Source organism: Mustelus asterias, chromosome 1 (assembly GCF_964213995.1).
Source record: "Mustelus asterias chromosome 1, sMusAst1.hap1.1, whole genome shotgun sequence".
NCBI classification, from domain to species: domain Eukaryota; kingdom Metazoa; phylum Chordata; class Chondrichthyes; order Carcharhiniformes; family Triakidae; genus Mustelus; species Mustelus asterias.
The window spans coordinates 18,116,953-18,132,216 of record NC_135801.1 but is presented as its reverse complement, the minus strand read 5'-3'; the positions used below and the strand labels follow the sequence as shown (position 1 = coordinate 18,132,216).

At 43.1% G+C, this 15,264-nt stretch overlaps 1 protein-coding gene across 4 annotated transcripts in view; it reads left to right on the top strand.

Annotated features, from left to right (window-relative positions):
* Positions 1-15,264, top strand: part of pigg (phosphatidylinositol glycan anchor biosynthesis class G (EMM blood group)) — a 35,316-nt gene that overhangs the window by 17,911 nt on the left and 2,141 nt on the right. For all 4 annotated transcript variants that reach the window (XR_013497502.1, XM_078210072.1, XM_078210082.1 and 1 more), the window contains 5 exons: positions 896-1,177; positions 3,701-4,155; positions 4,388-4,579; positions 7,661-7,970; positions 12,966-13,129. Coding sequence is in view for 3 of the 4 variants with exons in the window: in XM_078210072.1 (XP_078066198.1) it covers positions 896-1,177; positions 3,701-4,155; positions 4,388-4,579; positions 7,661-7,970; positions 12,966-13,129 (1,403 nt within the window). In the remaining variant the exon portion in view is untranslated. The remainder of the gene's footprint in view (positions 1-895; positions 1,178-3,700; positions 4,156-4,387; positions 4,580-7,660; positions 7,971-12,965; positions 13,130-15,264) is intronic.

Sequence of the window (15,264 nt, the reverse complement as noted above, 5' to 3'; positions counted from 1 at the left end):
TCTCCAAAGCTTTGCAATCATTTGATGGAATACTCCCCACTTGCCTGGATGGGTGCAGGTCCAACAACACTCAAGAAGCTTGATGCCATCTAGGACAAAGCAGCCCGCTTATTCGGCACCACATACACAAACAGGGCAAATATCAGTACAATCACCACCCTCCATCACCAATGTTCAATAGCAGCAGTGTATTCTATCTACAAGATTCAGCAATTCACCAAAGATCCTTAGCCAGCACTTTCCAAACCCACAATCACTTCCATCTAGAAGGACAAGGGCAGCAGATACATGGGAAAACCACCACCTGCAAGTTCCCCTCCAAGTCACTCACCATCTTGACTTGGAAATATATCGCCATTCCTTCACAGTCGCTGGGTCAAAATCCTGGAATTCCCTCCCTAATGGCATTGTGAGTCAACACACAGCATGTGGACTGCAGCGATTCAAGAAGGCAGCTCACCACCACCTTCCCGAGGGCAACTAGGGATGGACAATAAATGCTGGCCAGCCAGTGATGCCCATGTCCCACAAATTAATTTTAAAAATCATTTCCTTTTCAAACGTACGTCAAATTGCCTTTGGAGAGTTGTGATTGAATCTGCTTCCAACATTCTTTCAAGCCTCATTCTGGAAAATGTGCAAATTATTTAGTGCAATTATTTAAAGAATCGCGAACCTTTACTGAGCAGCTTACTGAGAGATCAGATCTGCACCACCTCAACTCTCATCTGCAGCTGTGCATTTCTATTCAAGATAGAAGTTTATAAGCTCCAGAAATGCAGGCGACCATTTGATACCAAAAGCATGATTAACGTATTAATAGAAATTTGCTTTAATTTCTGTCTTTAAATGGTAAATCTATTGATATGTAACAAATGCTTTTTTATATTTTTAGGTTATTTTCCTTCTGATATTAAGTACTCCAGAGGCACTGGGCAGCACTGCTGAATTTGAAGTGTCGGTGTCATCACCATTCTACTCCCTCCTGTTTTATCTGCTGTGTCTGATGTTCGCAGCTATTCACGTTGTTGTATGTACATCGCTGAAAACATCTTGCTATTTTTGTAACATCTCCTGGCTACTTGTTGCGACAGTGATTGTACTGATATCTGCCCTGCAGTGTGTGCTCCTTTCAACTCTTTGGAAGCGTTTTGCAAATGGGAAGCCGCAACATAAAGTGAGTCACTAATGTTGAAATGAATCAGAGGGTGGAGAAAAATATCAGCAATTATACTTAAATTGAGATTTAGACTTTATGCAAAGGACTGTATATGTTTATAGACTTATATAGTTTATAAACTGTGCTTGTTTATAGACAAGTTCTTCTCAAGATAATACGAGCACCTGGAGCTAAAATTCTCCTAAACTTTGCAAAGATAGCAACTGCAAATGTTTAGATTTGGTGAGCACATATTTTATCCCAAGCCATAAAATGGCAGTGTGCAGAGGGAAGTGACTTGTAACTCATGAATGGACTTGCTTTTCCAGGTTGCTTTAATTTTATGTTGCCCCACCTCTGCAGTTGTTGCACATCATATAACCCTAAAGGGTGTGGTGTTATAGAGTTATCGTTAATTCTTTAAAAGATCAAAGGAGTTGTCAGATAGATAGTGATGAGGTAAGTGAATGGGTTAAAAGGCAGCAGATGGAACTCTTTATGAGGTGATACATCTTAGTTTTTTTTAAAAAGCAGTGATAACTATACATAGAACATAACAGTGCAGTACAGGCCCTTCGGCCCTCGATGTTGCGCCGACCAGTGAAACCAATCTAAAGCCCATCTATCCTACACTATTCCAATATCATCCATCCTGTGACTAAAAGTAAGCTCCATCATGTGGAAGAGCAGAAATATTTGGAAATAGAGGTCACAGGATATTAAAATATCCTCATATTTTGTCGAGTACTCTGTTGATTGATAAGTCTACTAAAACAAATTCTGGGTTTTATCACAAGTTGGATGAAATCTTAAGATTTCAGAGTGCTGTGCAGATTACTGGGCTTTATGAGAAGTGTAATGAGCCTTTAAAGAGGGTGTAGCGTGGATTCACTAGAATTTTGCCTGGCATGGGGAAATACAAAAACAGAACATTCCAAGAATTTTACATTTCCTTTTGCATTTTCTGTTAAGCCACCAATAATGGAATACTAAAATTTAAAATCATGGAATACTAAAGAGGGTATGTAGATGCAGGGTGGCAGAGTGGTTAGCACTGCTGCCTCACAGCTCCAGGGACCTGGGTTCGATTTGTGGCTTGGGTCACTGTCTGTGTGGAGTTTGCATGTTCTCCCCGTGTCTGCGTGGGTTTCCTCCAGGTGCTCTGGTTTCCTCCCACAGTCGAAAGATGTGCGGGTTAGGTGGATTAGCCAGACTAAATTGCCCCTTTGTGTCAGGGGAACTCGCTAGGGTAAATGCATGAGGTTAAGGGGATTGGGCCTGGGTGGGATCATGCTCGGTGCAGACCCGATGGGCCGAATGGCCTCCTTGTGCACTGTAGGATTCTATGACTCTATGATAAATGCAAGTTTTTCTTTCTTATCTGAGAGGTTTAGAAAAAGGGGCCTAAGGCACAAGGTTCAACTGAAGAACTGTTGAGCAAGAGAAGTAGCTGTGGAATTTACTGCCAGGGTTAATGGTGGAAGCAGAAATGAAGTCAACTTCCATGTTTAAAGTTTATTTATTAGTGTCACAATTAGGCTTAAATTAACACTGCAACGAAGTTACTGTGAAAATCCGCTCAGATTGGGGTTGATGGCTAAAAAAGGGGTTGAAGGGAGAGGTGAACAGGAGTGGTAAATATAATTGGAATTATTTGCTCATGTGAAGGCTAAATGCCTGGTTGGGTTGAATGCTCTGCGTTGGTGTTGGAATTTTGTTTTGTTTTTTGATTAGTTAAAACCTCCTCCAGAGCTGCCTGGGTAACATTTTTGCTTTCATTACATTTGAGCATTCACTCTTAGTTGCAATAAGTAGTCCAACATTCCTTTCTGGTGCTGCATATACTTGAGTTAGTGGCATGAATGTTTTGGGTCAGTAATAAGGCAGTTATTTGTATGTGAAAAGCATAATCAGGCAATGTGTTACACATCAGCCATTGAATGAACTCAGTTCCCATGGTTTAGCTCTTTCCATCTCATTAGCTACTGTTCCTGCTGTTATTCTATTTTAGGGGGGAGGCGATGGCCCAGTGGTGTTATCGCTAGATTATTAATCCAGAAACTCAGCTAATGTTCTGAGGATCCGGGTTTGAATCCCGCCACGGCGGATGGAATTTGAATTCAATTTTTAAAAATCTGGAATTAAGAATCTACTGATGACCATGAGACCATTGTCGATTGTCAGAAAAACCCATCTGGTTCATTAATGTCCTTTAGGGAAGGAAATCTGCTGTCCTTACCTGGTCTGGCCTACATGTGACTCCAGAGCCACAGCAATGTGGCTGACTCTCAACTGCCCTGCGAGCAAGGGTAACTGGGGGTGGGCAATAAATGCTGGCTAGCCAGTGATGCACATGTCCCACGAATGAATTAAAAAAATTTTAGATTGACTGAAATTTGCTGAGATTGACTGATTCTTTTCTGATTTCTGCTATTTTAGGTTAGTGTAAAAATCAGTGACAATTGTTGAATAAATCCATGGAAAGTTTACTGTTAAGTAAGTTCTGATTAACTAGTCTTGTGTGATTCCTTTTCCTGACAGAGTTATGCAGCAATTGATTCCAGCTGGTCTGAGCTAGATCTGCTTCTATTGCTTGGGACTTTTGGACATACTCTGAGCCTGGGTTCCAGCAGTTTTATTGAAGAAGAGCATCAAACCTGGTACTTTCTGCTCAACACGCTTCTGTTAGTGCTCTTTCAAGATGTCTGCAGGAAATATTTTGCAGCCACTGACCCCAAAGGGAAACTCAAACAGGACAGGAGCCCAGAAGACCGCAGTGAACCGCAAACCACGATCCAAGGCTTACTCGGAACTTCCTATTGTGACCAAGAAGACGATAAATCCAAAGCTTATTTAAGATCAGATGGAAGCTGTGAAAGGTGGTTGGCCTTATTGTGCCCCTGGGTTATCCTCATATTTTGTCGAGTACTCCGCTGCCTGAACCAGACTGGCATCAAATGGGCTCACGAACCAGACTTTGGCCATTGGCTGACAAGGTAGACACACACAATATTGTATCTTGATTCTTCCTTGGCCTTTGATTTCAATATTTTATATCACAGTGTCAGCCATAGCTCAGTTGATAGCACACTCGCCTCTGAGGCACAAGGTTCAGTGTTCACCCCTGGACTTGAGCATAAAATTCATAGCTGCCATTCCGTGCTGCTCTGCTGATGACTTGTTTTACGATGTTGATAGGTTAATAATTTTGTGTCTTTTTCTTTGCAGTTCCAGTCATAGAATTGAACTCTCCATACTGACAGCAATATTCCTCTTTTTGATCTTTATTTTGGTTCAGAGGACATGTTCCTCTGTATCCAAAGCAGCACTGGCACTAGGGCTGGTGGGAATTTACTGCTATCGTGCAGCCATTGGCAATGTAACATTTCCGTGGAAGCCAGATAAACATGATATTTCAAAGTAAGTACTTTGATAACCTGTCTAAAGAATGTGTCACATTTGTTCAGTTTAACATAGCAATTTAAAGTTTAAATTTAAAGAAAAACCCAAGTTCACAATATTAGATACATTAGACATGTTGGATAATCATTCATAGATAATCATCTTGGTGGAAAGAGTAATTGAATAATTAAATGTGGCTGTTCATGGAACATGATTGATGGGCTGAATGGCCTTTTCTCTCTTTGTTTCAAGAGTTCCTGTATGAATGAGTTGAAGTACTGCTTTGCACAGTAAAACATTTTAAAATCAAAGTGACTAGTTTGTAGGAAATTGCATCAGCAATGTTCAACGTTCTTCAGTTAATCTAATGTTTTGATGGTATTGGTTGTGGGAATACTAGCCCGGGAAAAGTTGTTGCTTGTCTTCAGATGGCTTTGAATATCTATCAGAACAGGCAGCTGGAAAGTGTAATGTAAAGGCAAAATACTGCAGTTGCTGGAATCTGAAACAAAAACAGAAAATGCTGGAGAAACTCAGCAGCTCTGACAGTATCTGTGGAGAGAGAATAGAGCCAACGTTTTGAGTCTGGATGATCCTTTGCCAGAGTAACGAAGGGTCATCCAGACTCGAAACATTGGCTCTATTCTCTCTACAGATATTGTCAGAGATGCTGAGTTTCTCCAGCATTTTCTGTTTTTGTGTCTTGAGTTTTAATGTCTCTTTTAAAGCGCAACATTTTCAGCAATGCAATACAACAATACTCTTTCAGCAATATTCTTTCATACAATACCACACCGTGGTTTGATACTGTAAGGCATGTGCAATATATCAAGAGCAGCAACGCAGAGGAGATTCACTAGGTTGATTCCAGAGTTCAGAGGGTTGGCTTATGAGGAGAGACTGAGTAGACTGGGACTATACTCACTGGAATTCAGAAGAATGAGGGGAGATCTTATAGAAACATATAAGATTATGAAGGGAATATATAAGATAGAAGCAGGCGACACTAGAACTAGGGGGCATGGCCTCAAAATAAGGGGGAGCAGATTTAGGACTGAGTTGAGGAGGAACTTCTTCACCCAAAGGGTCGTGAATCTGTGGAATTCCCTGCCTGGTGAAGCAGTCGAGGCTACCTCATTGAATGTTTTTAAGGCAAGGATAGATAAAGTTTTGAACAGTAAAGGAATTAAGGGTTATGGTGAGCGGGCGGGTGAGTGGAGCTGAGTACATGCATCAGCCATGATCTTATTGAATGGTGAAGCAGGCTCGAGGGGCCAGATGGCCAACTCCTGCTCCTAATTCTTATGTACAGTTAAATCTCTTGACTCTGGGCAAACCTTACAGAAATGGTGAACGTCTTGGGGCATAAAGCAATCTGGTTTTAGTTAATGGGGCATTTGAATCAACCAAATTCTGGCTCATTAATGGAAATGTTATTGGGAACTGATTCTTCCTACTCTGTTCCAGATATCCAGGATCATAATGGGTAAGTGGTTGCTGGCTGGATAGGCAGTAGAACATGTTTCCGTCCTCTGTGCTGGTATTCTGTAGGGTATCAGGCTAGTTAAATTCCTTTGCTGATTGTATATTTCTAAGCTGTTGCTTTTTCAAGCTGTACCTGAACTCTCTCGATTTGGATAAGTGAAGTGAGAGAGTATGCACGCCAGACTGGACAGTTGACACTCTACTTGGGTTAATTCCTCATGTTTTCACAATAGAGAAAATTCCTAAACATGCGTTGGGCCTCCAGCCGACCAGAAAAATTAACTCACCAATGGCCGTTTCATTCTTTGTAGCTGTTCTGACTTAACTAGCTCGTGTGAAGGGAGTGGGGTGGGGCTTGAAAAGAGCACCCATGACCCAAATCTTCCAACTTGTCAGACACTAGACCTAAGATGCGTGTTGGAACACTGTGGCAGTCCTGATGCACAAACTGATGTAGGAATTGCTTGGGAAGTTTATACTTTAGATGGACAATTTCCCTGCTCACCGGAAGCCTCCACAAATGTTTCTGACTCAGCAATAGTTCAGGGACTTCAGACAGTTTTGATGTACTTACTGGATAGTTACAGGGAAATTGTTAGACAGAAAAAAGTCTAGTCTAACTCCTGGGTAACTACACAACTGACCGCCCCCCCAATCATTCATACTGACTCCTCTGACTAATGCCTCAACCCCTTGAGCCCACTGGACTGAACTGCCCCCCCCCCCCCCCCCCCCAACCAACCTACCACCTTGTTTGCCTGCCACCACATCCACCAACCACCCTACCCACACCTGATCCACCTACCCACCCTGCCACTCTACCTATTCACTTACTCACCCATTCACTAACATTGATCCATTCACCTATTCATTAATATTCAGACTAAATGTTTAAACTTACCAAATGGCAGCTAGTGCGGCAAAAAGGGTGGGAGGGTGTCCTGTCTTCCCCCTAATTCTACAGCGTTGCAATGGAGCTCTCGGAGGGATGCTGCACTCTGCATTTCTGCTAAAGTTGACCCAGCAAGAAATGCAGAGCAGTGTCAAGGTGGGGTAAGGTTTGAGTGAAGTGGTAACCTGGCGATGATTGTGGACGGTCCCAGCCCATGAGTTGTAACTGTTATTCCTGTGCTGTTAATCACATAAGGTTGTGCTTCATGCAGCTGTGTTGTACAAACTGTATTGCTTTGGACCCTCTGTCTCACTCAAGAAGTTTAAAATCACGAAAGCCTTACATAAATGGAGAGAGACTGTTTTCAATGGCTAAAGATTGATAAGGAGACAGCACAAATTGGAAACAATTGGCAAGGGAACCAGAGGCAACATGAGGAAGAACTACACACTGGTTAGGATAGGAATGCACTGCTTTTTAGGCTGGTAGAAACAAATAAATAGTTGGAGAAAAAAAATTGCAGGGATATGGGGAAAGAGCTTGGAGAGTGGGTGTAACTGGGTTGCTTCAGAAGAGCTAGTGCAGACTCAGACACACAGTCAATCATTTACAGCTCAGAAGGAGGCCGTTTAGCCCATCAATGGGCTGAATTACTTACTATGACGTACGGTTCAGTGATTCTTACGGTTCAAATGTGATCATTTTTATTTTGTTTTTGTTAGGGGAATTACTGAAGCCCGTTTTGTTTACGTGTTCATCCTTGGCATTCTTTTTACGGGAGTCAAAGACCTGTTGAAATCTGCATTCGCTTCCCCAGACACGACGACAAACAGTAGGGGACTCTGGGAAATGTACAATGGACTGGTGCTCTTGGCTGCATTGCTTCTCCGCCCTCACAACTTGCCCGTGTTGCTGTTCACCCTCATGGTTCAAATGTTATTGACCAGATTTATATGGAGGCTATTGGATTATGATGCTGCACAAATTACCATCATCTATTACTGGTTTGCCCAGGCCTCATTTTACTTTCAGGTATCTCTATTACTTCGCTTTTGTTAAGCATTGTTTAATTCTGAAGTTTAATTTCCAGCAAAAAGGATTAAGATTTTTAAGCTGTTTAAACCCATTAAGATGACAACAATGCATTAACTAACTACAGGGTTTTTGAACCATTAGCACACTTGGGAACTATTGCCAATCCCAATTGAGAAATTCAAAACTAATCGCACTAAACTCCATAAGCTAGGTCCATTCAAAAGTCTGATGGCAACAGGGAAGAAGCTGTTCTTGAGTTGGTCAGTATGTGACCTCAGACTTTTAAGAGAAAAAAGGGCGACATGGTTAGCACTGCTGCCTCATAGTGCCAGGGACCCGGGTTCGATTCCCGGCTTGGGTCACTGTCTGTGTGGAGTTTGCACGTTCTCCCCGTGTCTGCGTGGGTTCCCTCGGGTGCTCCGGTTTCCTCCCACACTCCAAAGATGTGTGGGTAAGGTGGATTGGCCCTGGTGTCAGGGGGATTTAGCAGGGTAAATGCGTGGGGTTACGGGAATAGGGCCAGGGTGGGATTGTGATTAATACAGACTTGATGGGCCGAATGGCCTCCTCCTGTACTGTCGGGATTCAATAACTCTTCTATAACTCTAAAGCAACCTCTTCTTTAAGGCTTTTATTTTCTCCTTTCAGTGAGTTGTCCTGACCTGATTAAAATATTGCTGGCTGCTTGTCAACATCAATCAGATATGAAGATTTTTTAGTGTCCAGCCTTGTGACTTTTGTACATTCCTCAATACCAGTCAACATGGCCATTTCAGGACCATTTGCCACCTAGCCTCAATTTTTAGGCTGGTGGGATCAGAGAACTTCTGTGAGGAACCTCTGAGGAAAGACCAAAAAGAATCAAAGTTAGATTTGGGGGTGTGATGACACCTCCATCTGAAGGTCAAAATTCCCCTTCTTACTGGGAGTGCCCACCCCCTAAAGGGGACTTCTGGGACTTCCTACTTCTCACCTCACAGACCCTGACTGCCATTCTGGTTGGTAAACCCCCCCCTCCTCCTCCCCCCTCCCCATGGGCTTTCCCTATCCTCACCGACCTGGGACCTCTTGCACTTACCTTGTCCTGCGACTCTGGCACTTATTCTCAGGCAAATTGGTATAATTCCTCTCCTGTCCATTGCAGGGACTGGAGAACTGCCAGCCAAAATGATTGGTGGGCAGCTCTCTCTGAGGCGGGACGTCCGCCTGGGTGACGGGTGGAAGTCTCACCTGCAGCCAATCGACCCTCAGTGAAGCGTAAATTGGTTACGGGCAGTTGGAGTCGGAAGGGATGTGTCCCCGAGGCCTCCTGAAAAATGCAGGCCAATGTGGGATTGAAACTACTGCTCATGTGGAACATAAAACACCAACATGGATGAGTTGGGCAGCCTGTTTCAGTTTGAGTTACAGAAATGACATGCAATTCCATAGTATCCAGGGCAAGAACTTTGTCCCATCTACAAGTCAACTCCATCCCACCACAGGATGACCAGGTGAAAAATGGGCCATTGAGAGGCTGAGCTTTACACCACTTCTGACCATGTTGTGAAAAGACATGACACTTGATGGCTTCAGATGTCTCTGGCAACAAGAAAATTATGAGCCCAAAACAAATCTGGGGTGGCACGGTGGCACATTGGTCGGCACTGCTGCCTCACAGCACCAGGGACCTGGGTTCAATTCCGGCCTCGGGTAACTGTCTGTGTGGAAGTTGCACATTCTCCCCATGTCTGCGTGGATTTCCTCCCACACTCCAAAGATGTGCGGGTGAGGTTGATTGGTCAGGGTAAATTGCCCCTTAGTGTCAGGTGGACTAGCTAGGGTAAATACAAGGGGATATGGGGATCGGGCCTGGGTGGGATTGTTGTCGGTGCAGGTTCGATGGGCCGAATGGTCTCTTTCTGCACTGTAGGGATTCTATGATCGCATCTGCATCAGGAATGAGAGTTTAAGATGTGATTTTTCACTTATGCATTTATTCGAGGAAATAATAGACAACACACAAGGATTGAAAACTTGATGCAGTACCTGCATTCCTACTGAGCTGAGTAATAGAATGACCAATTCTAAATCTCCCTCTAACCTTGTGTGACAACAGTACAGTTTTATACCTTCTGCTGAAGGCCATTAAATCATAATTTTGCCATGATCTTTAGCATCAGCTCCGCATTCCAAAGATTTGCTTCAGTGGGTGGCCATCACTTATCTACGCCCGTAATGCACTGCTAGACATAACATGAATGGTCTTTCTACTTGTGCCTTCAGAAAAAGGTAAATGTATGGTTGTAAGATAAACTGTTCATCAGATTATAAACTACACACAGAGCAGAAAACTGTCTTCTATTATGAAAGCTTGTATCAGCTGTGAAGTTCCCTGGAGGTCTGGGATAACCAGACATGTGGCAGGTGCTGCTTATTTATTGTCATTTAACCAGAAAGTAAGAGACCTCAATACAAACTGGAAACTGAACACGATCTCACGTAGCATGGCCTCTCTAACATTGTCCAGGATCATATTCACCCCCCACTGCCACCATGTTCTACCAAGCATAGTGACTTCAGGGTTCAATATATTAGTGCTGCCACAGGATGTTAATAGACATTTCTGAGTTGTGCCCCGTTATTCTTGATTTTTCTTAACTTGCATCAGCTCAGGGTTCCAAAATACCTGTGGGCGTAGGTTTCATGGCCTTGTCAGTCTTAAGCCAGTAAAACAGATAAATGTATTTGGAAAGAAATTGAAGCTACACAAAAAAAAACGGGGAACTAACCTTCTAATCCAGCTGCACAGCAATAGAGGCCTTGAATGTCTGAGCTGATGTTTCTAAGATGCTGTTGTCAGCAAACTCTGGAAACTCTATTCATTTGATACACAATGGAATCATGAACTTGAAGGTTGTATTGAAGAATCCAGTTCTTCTGTTCCTAACAGTACTCGCCCAACTCTTGCAGATTAGAGTTTCTCGGGTCTGCACTCAGTTTTGTTAATATACCAATATTTATCCATCTGCTTTACCAGATTTCCTTTTATTTGTTTTATATTGCACCTGATTCATAGGATAGAATCCCTACAGTACAGAAGAAGGCCATTCGGCCCATCGAGTCTGCACCGACCACAATCCCACCCAGACCCTATCCCCGCAACCCCACATATTTACCCTGCTAATCCCCTGACACTAGGGTCAATTTAGCATGGCCAATCAACCTATCCTGCACATCTTTGGACTGTGGGAGGAAACCGGAGCACCCGGAGGAAACCCACACAGACACGGGGAGAATGTGCAAACTCTACAGACAGCGACCCGAGGCCGGAATTGAACCCGGGTCCCTGGCGCTGTGAGGCAGCAATGCCTCACTGTGCCACCGTGCCGCCCTAAAACAGGGAACTAACCACGAACTAACCTTCACATTGAGAAAATCACCAACTCTTATTATAATGGTCAGACATCAAAATTCAAACATGTCAAACTCAGTGATGTATTTGAGCAGATTGTGACTATGATTTCTTTACATATATATGCCTGGGGCTGAATTTAACAGTGGAGGTGGAGGGAAATATTCCTCGCGACCCCCTCCCCTCTAGGTTGAAAGTAGGACTTGCACCCTGCACTGCAGGGACTCCAGACAGCCGCTGGCCAATCTGAACACAGTTGTGACCACGACAAGGAATCCCACAAAGAACTTCAGGTGTCTCCCTGAGTATTTTGGTCAAGCCTGGGTATTTTGGTCAGGCAGGGATTGGAGACCCCCCTGCTTGGGGGTGGTGTGGAGGATTGGTTTCAGAGGGGAGTCACAAAAAGTCTTTAGCCCATGCAATAACACCTGCCAAACTGATCACCTTTCACAGTCGCACAATTTATAGTGGCAGAGGTGGAATGAGATCCTCTAAGTGGCCATTATCTGAGTGCTCAAGGGCCTCATTTGGCCAATGGGTCAGAGGACTGCCTTATGCCTTAACCATCACCCCCATAATGTGGGGAACAGGAGTGGCAGGAAGCGGCGGACTGGCCACTTGTTTAATTTTACCAGCATCCCCTCCCCAGTCTCCAAATGCACCTGCAGTGGCTGTAGAAATTCACCACATTAAGATATTGCACTGTCCACTAATCAACTTTTCAAATCTGAGTAATGCCACAGAAATTAGCACTGCTGCCTCATGGGTTTGATTTCGCCCTTGTGTGTGTGACTGTGTGGAGTTTACTTGTTCTTCCTGTGACTGCGTGGGTTTCCTCCGGGTGCTCCAGTTTCCTCCCACAGTCCAAAGATGTGCGGGTTAGGTTGATTGGCCATGCTAAAAAATTGCCCCTTACTGTCCTGAGATGCGTAGGTTAGAGGGATTAATGGGTAAATATGTAGGGATATGGGGGTAGGGCCTGGGTGTGATTGTGGTCGGTGCAGGCCCGATGGGCCAAATGGCCTGTTTCTGCACTGTAGGGTTTCTATGATTTCTATGATGTGCAGGTTAGGTAGATTGTCCATGCTAGATTGCCCCTTGGTGTCCAAAGGTGTGCAGGTTGGGTGGATGAGCCATGGTAAATGCATGGAGTTATGGGGACAGGATGGAAGTGTTTGGGCCTGGGTGGAATGCTGTTTTGAAGAGTCAGTGCAGACTGGATGCACCAAATGGCCTCCTCCGCACTAGAGGCATGTGATGAAAATCAAGCAGTATATTTCAGTGTATTGAAAGTCTACAGCATTTCCAATGGACTTGTGCCATCTTGGGTTTAATACTGCAAGAGAAAACTCAGCTGTATTTAGTAGTTTTGTTTATTTTGTTATTCCCAACAGTTGAATTTTGGAACTGATGACTCCTTATTCTTGATGCTCGTGTGTGCATAACTGTCTTTCATTTTTGGATGGTCAGATGGAATATTTTATTATTTTATGATGCTTATTTTTTGTCACTTATAGCTGTCTATAATATTGGAGAGGTGACTTAGAAATCAGATGTGCAAAAACTTGAATTTCATCAAACCCTTATGTTCTCCACAGGGGAATTCAAATAGCTTTGCAACAGTGGATATATCAGCTGGCTTTGTGGGTTTTGAGAACTATGTGGAACTGCCAGCAGTCTTCCTTACACTATTCAGCACTTACATAGGTCCACTGCTGTGGGCTGTGCACCTTACCTGTTACATGAGCTCAGAAAGAAGCAGGTAATGATTGTGTTTTTTTTCTTAGTATCGATGATGAGGAAAGCATAATTCCCTCATAGCCCCAAATAAGATTCAAGAAGGCAGTTCACTATCACCTTCTCAAGGGCAACTAGGGGATGGGCAATAAGGATGGCACGGTGGCACAGTGGTTAGCACTGCTGCCTCACAGCTCCAGGGACCCGGATTCGATTCCCGGCTCGGGTCACTGTCTGTGCGGAGTCTGCATGTTCTCCCCGTGTCTGCGTGGATTTCCTCCCACAGTCCGAAAGACGTGCTGGTTAGGTCCATTGGCCATGCTAAATTCTCCCTCAGTGTACCCAAACAGGCGCTGGAGTGTGGCAACTAGGGGATTCTCACAGTAACTTCATGGCAGTGTTTAAGCCTACTTGTGATTAATAAATAAACTTTAAATGCTGGTCAGCCAGAAATGCCCATGTCCCACGAATGATTAAAAAAGAGAACTTTATAGACTTTTAATCTAATAAACAAACTCAAGGTCATCCTAAACTCTGGTGCCCTAATCCTCACTAAATCCCATTCATCCATCATCCTTGTGCCCATTGACCTTCACTGGCTTCTGATTAAACAGCAGCTGGATCTTAAAAAATCTCTTTTCTGTTTTTAAATCCCTCCATAGCCTGGCTCGTCCCTAACCTTAAGATCCTGTATTTGTACATTTGTCATTTGTATAACCCTCTGTATCTGCAGTGCTCCTAATTGTGGCCTCTTGAGCACCTCCGATTTTAATTGCTGCCGTGTTAGTGGCCGTACCTTCAGTTGCATAGGCCCTAAGCTCTGGAGAACCCTCCCTAAATCTCAACCTCGCTACCTTTAAGAAGCTCCTTAAAACCTATTTCTTTGACCAAGTGTTTGGTAATCTGCCCTAATAATCTCCTTATTGATACAATACCATATTGCGTTTTATAATGCCTGTGTGAAGTAGCTTGGAATGTTTTATTACAGTAAAAGCACAGTACAAATACAAATTGTTTAATTTAGACATTACCCAAAATCACATTTTTGGAGTACAATCTAAATAAAACACCATAGTTCACTCACCTCTTCATAAATACACAGTTTTCACGTTGAATTCTACAGTGGTTGCTGGGTGACCCTTCTCTTCATAGTAGATCCAGGATGAATAAAATATGTATTTAGGACGAACACTATTCTGTCCACCTAGCACTTCATTGCTATGATTCACTCAGGCCACTAGTGAGAAAGGAGGGCAACTACTACTTTTGTAGAGGAAACAAATTCACTTGAAGCATGATTTCAGTGTTGATCACTGATTAGTGAGTTGAAGCTCTTTGTCTCAGAGAAAAATCCCCCAGTGCCTGGAGCTATACCCGATACAAGAAAAGTGGTTGTGGTCGTCAGTGCCCAGTCATCACAGCCCCAGAACATTAAACACAGGAGTTTTCAGGGAATGTCCTCAGTTGCTTCACCCATGGTCTTCCCATTCAAATTCCTTAAATATGGTAGTTTAAAAAAAATCTGAAAATGAAAAATTTGGTCAAAATGACCATGAAGCCTTTGGACTATAAAACTAAACTGGTTACTAGGTCCTTTCAAAAGAAGAATCCTGCCATGCTTACCTGGTCAGGCCTTTGAGATTCCAAACTCACAGCAGCATGGTTGACTTTTAGCTTCCAATTCTCAAAAACACTAGGGAGAGCAATAAATGTCAATCGTGCCAATGGCACCTATAGCCTGAGAATGAATAAAATGTTTGCTGGGCCTGATTTAATTCTCAACAATTTCATGCACTTACTCAGCATAATATGCATATCATGTGCAGAGCAAGTGTTTCACTTATTGTGTGTTTAATTTAAAACATGCTTTCCTTATGCTTATTCTTTAACATGTGACGTAAGCATTTCACTGGCTGGCTGACTTTTTCAAAGAACAAGCTGAAGGTGTCCACTTATCACAAAGAAACTGCAGTATTTCTATTACCTTATTCCTGTTTTTTAGTTTTATACTTCTATTATTTTATTCAAGTTCTTGGCAGTAAAGGAGAACAAACAAATGCTTGTAATAAAGTAAGCTACAGCTTTAGTTAATCTCATACAATTTGAGCTGAGCAGGCTGAAATTTTGAACAATTGTTAAGTATGTTAATATTCTGTTTGA